Source organism: Mytilus californianus, unplaced genomic scaffold (assembly GCF_021869535.1).
Source record: "Mytilus californianus isolate M0D057914Y unplaced genomic scaffold, xbMytCali1.0.p SCAF_59, whole genome shotgun sequence".
NCBI classification, from domain to species: domain Eukaryota; kingdom Metazoa; phylum Mollusca; class Bivalvia; order Mytilida; family Mytilidae; genus Mytilus; species Mytilus californianus.
In genome coordinates this window covers 957,250-964,576 of record NW_026262711.1, presented here as the reverse complement: position 1 = coordinate 964,576, position 7,327 = coordinate 957,250, and the positions used below count along the sequence as shown (strand labels likewise).

The following is a 7,327-nucleotide window of genomic DNA, read 5'->3' as shown; positions in this document are numbered from 1 at the left end:
TAACTGAGTACAAATCATCACAATTATAATGTAGTTAAATAGTACAAAGCTGTAATAAGGTTAAAAGTTTAATAAAAAAAAAAGAATATTTGGATTTTTATTTACCATTCAAGATTTAGAACCATGAAATTACATTTTTCAGCGTATTTCTATTTTGATAGTTGTATTGATTAGTACAAATACAAATAAAAGAAGACGACGATTTGTATTCAATTCTTGAATTCAAATAAAAGCATAAATCATAAGAATGTTCCATATTTGATACATACACTGCTAATTTGCTTTTACTAATTGGATTTGACATATTAATATAAACTCTTGAAAGTCCCATGGAGAGAGAAAAAAAAGGCGGAGGATACATTATTTTACTACAGAATACATTCAGACAGTTGAGAATATACGTACCCAGACAGAGTTAAGACTGTTTACAATGTGCCCAGACAATATCAGACTGAGTAAAGACTGTTAAAAATGTTAAGAATGTGTTGAGAAAAATTCAAACAGTGTTAAGACTGTTGAGGAATACAAATGATAATCAAAGCGATTTATAAAGATGCTGTTTTTAAAACATACCTCTTTATTCATCCAAGGCAAAGTCATTTCTTCAGATCGATGCGCAATCTTATGCTGAAAGCAGAAGCACTCCTTTTCACGTGTCAATTTCTCATATTCAAATGTGTCTTTATAATAATAGCCATTACTGCATTTGAAATGACATTTAAAAGATATTTTCATCTTATACCTTTCTTTTATATCTTCAATTAGTTGTTTTACTTTACAATATATATGGCTACACGTGTTTCCAAATCCCTCTTGTAGATTGGAAAACGACACAACCTGAAGAGCAATTGTATCAGTCGACATGGTAACCAGAATCTTTTTACAACCAGATCCATCAATGTCAAACAAGCAGGTGCCACGGTATAAAGCAATACCATCATCTAATTTGCTAGGGTCGTATTTTCTGATAAACCAGGCAGATAGATGGTTAAAGAAAGAAGGTGGAAGAAATTTAAATTTAAAACAAAGCCAAGAAGTCCTTTTACAGTGTTCTGTTAGAATGCCAAATTTTTCACATACAACGTCAAACGTGGAAGGTGGCATTTGGCTTGGCATTATGTAATAACTTGAGTTCTCAATTTTGACCAATATGTCAAGTTTTCCCATAACTTCAAGTAAATTATTTTTCTGTCCTGAAAACTGACTTCCATCTTCTGATTCAAAGAGTTCTGTTATTAGCAATTCACTTATTTTACCTTGTCCTGTAAACAGTTTCCAGTCATCAAGGTGGTGCAATTGACTATCAAATCTATCAGAGACCAAACATCGGAAAGCATCTGCTAACCATTGAAGATTTAAAATGATCAAATCCCGTACATTTTCAAAGAAAATAATGTTCCCTACGTTATGCTGAAATCGAAGAAACAGCAATAGTTCATCTTCTTCCAGTATATTGATATCAGGATGTTTAGACAGTTTGAACATGTCATTTAAAGTAATAAATTTTTTTCCATCGTTTTTATTGATTTGGATCAAATGTTCTAAAAGAATCCATTTTAACGGAAAAGCATTACACCAATTATCCATTTTCTTTGCAGTCTCGTAAATTGTGTATCGCAACTTTTTAAATTCTTCATCATTATCTGCCTTATTTGACAAATAAAGCGTATCGTGCAAGTGATATTTGCTTTGGCACCCAAGAACTTGGTGTATTTGATCAGTAAGAATCTTTACTCTCTTCTTAAAATCTGCCTATAATAAATATACAAAGGAATCAATAATTATCATGTTTGATACTTTAACGATAATTATTGATTAAGATTAAGATTTCAATAGATGATGAACCTACAAGATATATTATCTGAATTCAAACGTATCACTGACTCTCATGAAAATTATAAAGAAGATTTATTGGCCTTCTATACCTTACTATACGGTATGGGTTTTTGTCGTTGGCGAAGGTCGTATTGTAACCTCTTTTTTTTACATTATTTGTTTCTCTGTCTTTAAAGATAGTTAATTTAGTGGCAATCATACCACGTCTCCTTATTAAAACCACAAAGTGGGGGATTCGTTTGACTGAGCAGGATGTATTAATTCGCGTCCAGTCAGAATAGGAACGTTCAGTTCGATGCATCGTGTAGATAGAGTGCTGCACATTAAGAGCCCTTGCAACAACTCTGAATTTCTGTTCTTATCTTCATAACCTCATTTTCTATTGGCTTCTCAAATTTTTCGACCACCATATCGGTCGATCCCTATCGAAGGACCTACCTTTTATTTTTAAGTGTTATGTGTTCTCGTTAACATTGCAAGTTTCCGATAACTCGGCAGTGGAAATTTTTTAACCCCAAAGGGAACAAAACTTAGATGCTTGACGCAATCCTCGGGGAAGTTTTTTTGTGTAAAATATTGTTATCTGCATTATACCTCAGACGACAAAACAACGACACATAAAATATATTTTATGGTAAACTCTTCAAGGGGTCCGTATGTGGTCTGTAGCGAGGTAAAATGTATGTCCCTGTCCAACATCCCCGCGCTCAATTCTTTTCGTCTTTTATAGAACATATATACTTTATTAATAGTTTTTTGTGATTATGCATTAAATAATTATCAATGATGTTAAGCAGGCAACAATTAATCAATTTATTCAACGGAGTTTTGTTTGCTCGTAAGTTGTGTTGTTAAGCTATTGACCAAGTGTTTTGTTAATTTTTAGAGCAACTCTTAAGCACGTTTAGGATTGCACATTATGAATGTGCCTGTTCAAAAGAATTCCATTGGTGTTTTTGGTGTTGTCATATTTATCCTTTCCAGTGATAACTAATACAATCGGAGAATCGATGTGCCATTAACTAGTTCGTTCGTCGGCCGTTCAATGGCAATGTATACAATGTTCAGCTATTGTCCAAGTGTTTTTTTTAATCTTTAGCGCTCTTAAAGACGTTTAGGATCGCACATTATAAATGAGTCTGCTCAAAAGAATTTCAGGTGTTGCCGGTGATGCTGTCCGTGATTCATCCGTTATTGGGTTTTGCTATTTTTTAAGGTGACTATGTTCTTTGATCTTCTATGAATTAATGTCTTATTGGCAAATATTTATTTAGTGACGTTCCGATGAAGAAAGGATGATAATAAGTCAAGTTTTGTACAAAACTCAGATAGATGTGGGGAACAACGTTCTACAATTGTATACCTGGTTATATTTATCTTTTCCTGTGAAAACTAATATAATCGGAGGATCGATGTGGCCATCACTAGTTCGTTCGTCGGCCGTTCGATGGCAATGAATAGAATCAAACCAAAAATTAACTGAAACATATCAACATTGTTAAATAAATACTGTTTCGACAAAATAGGACAATTTAGATATATGTACCCTAACAGGGTAACATAATAAAACTATGATTTATTTCTAACATACCTTGCAACCTTGCAACTATATATAATATTAAATGAATGAAATTGCTGATTTTGTATAAGAAAATATGTATCTTGTAGTTTTTTATGCACATGTAGCTATCTCCATTTTCGTGAAAAATTATGTTTTCGGATTTACCGTCGTTAATCTCTGGAATCAGAAATGGTTTTTTTAGGTTATCAATTACAAATAAAAATATGTTTTGACGTTATTTTACTGAGCTTTTGTTTGGTTATAAAAGATTGTTTAGAGCGGGAAAGGGTTTCACATTGCAGCCCATAGACTTGGCCTTATCTGTAACACATGCATAACTGTGCGATTATTCTATTGAACAGTAAATAAATATACCAGAACCAGAAGTAATATTGCCATCATATCTAACTTCAACAACTAATAAGGGACCTATCAAAGACGAATACATAATCGTAAACGAAACCATATTCGATATCAGGATATTGTTTAGAATACCTAATTTGCATTACCCTTTACTTTAAGTCACACATGAAGTGTCTAACACTAAGTTTTTGATTTTGCCGTTTGAAAATGGACTTACCGTTTTGAAATTTCCTTGGAGTTCGGTATTTTTGTTATTTTACTTTTTATTACTTATTGACATGATCGCCAAAAAAGGACATAATTGAGCTAACTTTTATGTAAGATATTGAAACACTTTAACACAATCCTCGTGTCTTCAAAAGGTTGAAATTAAAGAGACTATAATGACAGGCAATACAAATTACATGGAATATTCGATATATTTAGAAATGAGTAAAACGATGGAGGTGGGTAAACTAATTTTTATTGTGGTTATGTTTCTGTTCCATTGACGTATTGCCCACATTTCTTTGAATGCAGTGAATATCCCATTGGAATAACCTATCAATAGTCTTTCAGAAACACTATGCGCGTTTAAATCCTGAGAAAATTTCATATACCAATAAATTCGATTAAACACAAATTAAGATGGTTAAATATTGCTTGCGGTTTGTTGTCAACGACCATCTATCCCGCCTTAAAAACTAATATCGTAGTAATTGGTTATTGTCCTCTTTGCATTTTACCCGAACTTACCTAATCCAAACATGTAGGTGTGTGCCTTTTATTAGTAGATAAAGACAGAACTGAAGGCAAAATTATCCTTGTTTTAATAAATGCCTCACCCCCGTCAGATGCAAAATATGCCACCCCGTGTAACACATTACATGTTGGTGAATAATCAACTTTAAATCCTAGTATAATTGACTGGGATTCTATAATTTAAATGAATTTTTATATAAAAAAACAGGTCGCCTAAAAGTAGTTTTTATCCTGAGACTTGCATTTCAACCGTTATAGTTTTTCGTCGCTTCGAAACCACTTAACCGTAAGGTGATATATTTTTGACTTTACACGAATTGTTTTAAATATAAAAGAGGGACAGTCAAACTCGTATATCGAAAACAAACTGACAACGCCATGGCAAAAAATAAAAAGACAAACAGACAAATAATAGTACAGATGACACAACATAGAAAACCAAAGACTAAGCAACACGAACCCCACCAAAAACTGGGGGGGGGGGGATATCAGGTACTCCGGAAAGGGTAAGCAGCTCCTCCTGCTCCTCATGTGGCACCCGTCGTGTTGCTTATGTTATTACAAATCCGGTAAATAGTCTAATTCGGTAAGTCACATTCGTGAAAAGGGAGGGTATTGTAGTTACGACATAAGAAACATCCGATATCATCTGTGAAACGGTTATTCCATAACGGTCAACCAACTCGTGAAGGCGTCCGTAAAATTTACGAAGGGATGACTTCAACTTCACCATTTGGATCTCTTGGTTTAATAGCTTCCTTGTGAGCACCAATCCTCTATCAAGGAAATGTGAACCATTCCTGTAGTTTTAAATTCCACCTAATTCGCATTGGTTTTTTTTTTTGTTCGATGTCCACGCATCTTACGGCATATTGCTTATTTAGCTTTTAGTTTATTACAGAAAAGAAATCGGTGTATTATGTTATTTTTGTCTGAATCTTGGTAAGGAGCAAATTATATAAACTTTTAATAAGTATTACTTTATATTCACCATCATTTTTGTATATCAAAAAATCTTAAATTATTATTTGTTATGTATATGATTGTCTGAAATGAAAACATACCTCCATTATGCTCATAATCGGCAAAGCACTGACATAAGGCTTGTTTACTTATGTCATCCCCCATATCTGCAACTACAAGGTATACTGCACTACTTGTCAAATATGCTTGGTGTGTAGCATCACATTCTTTTTGTCCTGTAAAGTCCCATAATTCACATAATGCAAAAAGAATGGAAGGAGTATTTACAGTTGAACTAGAAAACACGCCAGACTTCAAATCATCTGGCATTACCAATGAAGACGACTCATTCGTATCGTCATTTTTATCCAGACTAACCTTTGCGTCCGATGTCAAATCATCGAGCATTACCAATGATGAAGACTCATTTTCTTCTTCACTTTTATCCAGACTAACCTTTGTGTCGGTTGTGATGTCTATTTTATTAGTAGATATCTCATCACGATGACTTATATTTATATTCATTGTCTCATCTACCTGAATATGTTGAGTGGCTCTGTCCTCGGCATTTGGAATAAGTGCTCTCTCAATCCGACCCACCTTATCGTCATTAATTTCTGGCAGAAAAATAAAAATTTTAATGTAGAAAACAAAACTTTCCGTTTTGCAAGTTTCAAGGCCATCTATGGCAGTAGTGATAATTTACCATACCATCCATACGGGTTATTATCTTTATATTATTTGTTCATCAACATAATACAATGTAGTTTTACGCGACTATCAGCTTTACTTGAAATGCAATCGCATTTTATATTATGATTGTATTGTTTATATTCAGAATTTATTGTAAAATTAATTTCGCATTTTAATCCATCGTTCAACAATCGCATTACCAAACATAACATAATTCACCACATGATATGTCTTTATATATAGTGATTACAAATATGTAGATCAATTTACTATAGGTTTACTTAAAAATAAAAATACGGAGTGTGGTATGATTGCCAACTGTCTACCAAAGTTAAAATGAAGTGGATTCAAGCAAAACAAGTTTTTTTTTGTTTTTGTTTACATTCCCAGCTTGTATATGAAGCTGCTGATTTCAAGTAGATATTAGAAGATTTGGTATGAGTGCCAATGAGACAACTCTCCATCCAAGTCACAATTTGTAAAAGTAAACCATTGTAGGTCAAAGTACGGCCTGAAACACGGAGCCTTGGCTCACACCGAACAGCAAGCGATAAAGGGCCCCAAAAATGACAAGTGTAAAACCATTCAAACAGGAAAACCAACGGTCTAATCTATATATAAAACGAGAAACACTTATGAACCACATCAACAAACGACAACCATGCCATAATATTGATTATTCTAAGCATGAAATTATTATATTGACAGGATCTCCAACAAACCGAACTCAATCGTTTATAGTGCGATGCAGCAAAATAGTTAATTAACTCGAAATGTTATATCAATGCATGGGTTCAATCAGGTTTTTTGGAACCTTGTCATTTGATCATAATTACCAGATTGGGAATGACCGGATGTTTACTTAATAGTGAAGGAAATGACATTTACCAACCATGTCACTAAATGACACATATGTCAATTTCTACTGGTTTTGCTGCGTAAAAAAAGAAAAAGAAAATCACACGACTGTTTTCATTAAAAATCTAGAGTAAAAATACTCGCAAGTCATGAACATTTCAGTTTTAGTTACAATCAATTTAATTGTAATATTTTTATTCATGAGAGGGCCAATGGATAAACATGCATATATACATGTTAGGCTAAATTTCTTAAACAAAGTAAACTGAAAAGATTGTTTCTGTAATTATTATTGTCGATTACTGCTAACTT

General features: G+C 33.2%; 1 protein-coding gene across 2 annotated transcripts in view; it reads right to left on the bottom strand.

Annotated features, from left to right (window-relative positions):
• Positions 1–1,613: 1,613 nt before the first annotated feature.
• The window catches only part of LOC127704136 (uncharacterized), a 57,076-nt gene continuing 51,362 nt past the window's right edge, over positions 1,614–7,327 (bottom strand). Inside the window, exons 11-14 of one of the 2 annotated variants that reach the window (XR_007983157.1) lie at positions 5,566–6,081; positions 4,496–4,545; positions 3,200–3,315; positions 1,733–1,752 (exon numbers count right to left, since the gene is read on the bottom strand). Coding sequence is in view for 1 of the 2 variants with exons in the window: in XM_052208028.1 (XP_052063988.1) it covers positions 4,496–4,545; positions 5,566–6,081 (566 nt within the window). In the remaining variant the exon portion in view is untranslated. Of the gene's footprint in view, positions 1,753–3,199; positions 3,316–4,495; positions 4,546–5,565; positions 6,082–7,327 lie in introns of both variants that reach the window. The other variant, XM_052208028.1, reaches the window with a different exon arrangement.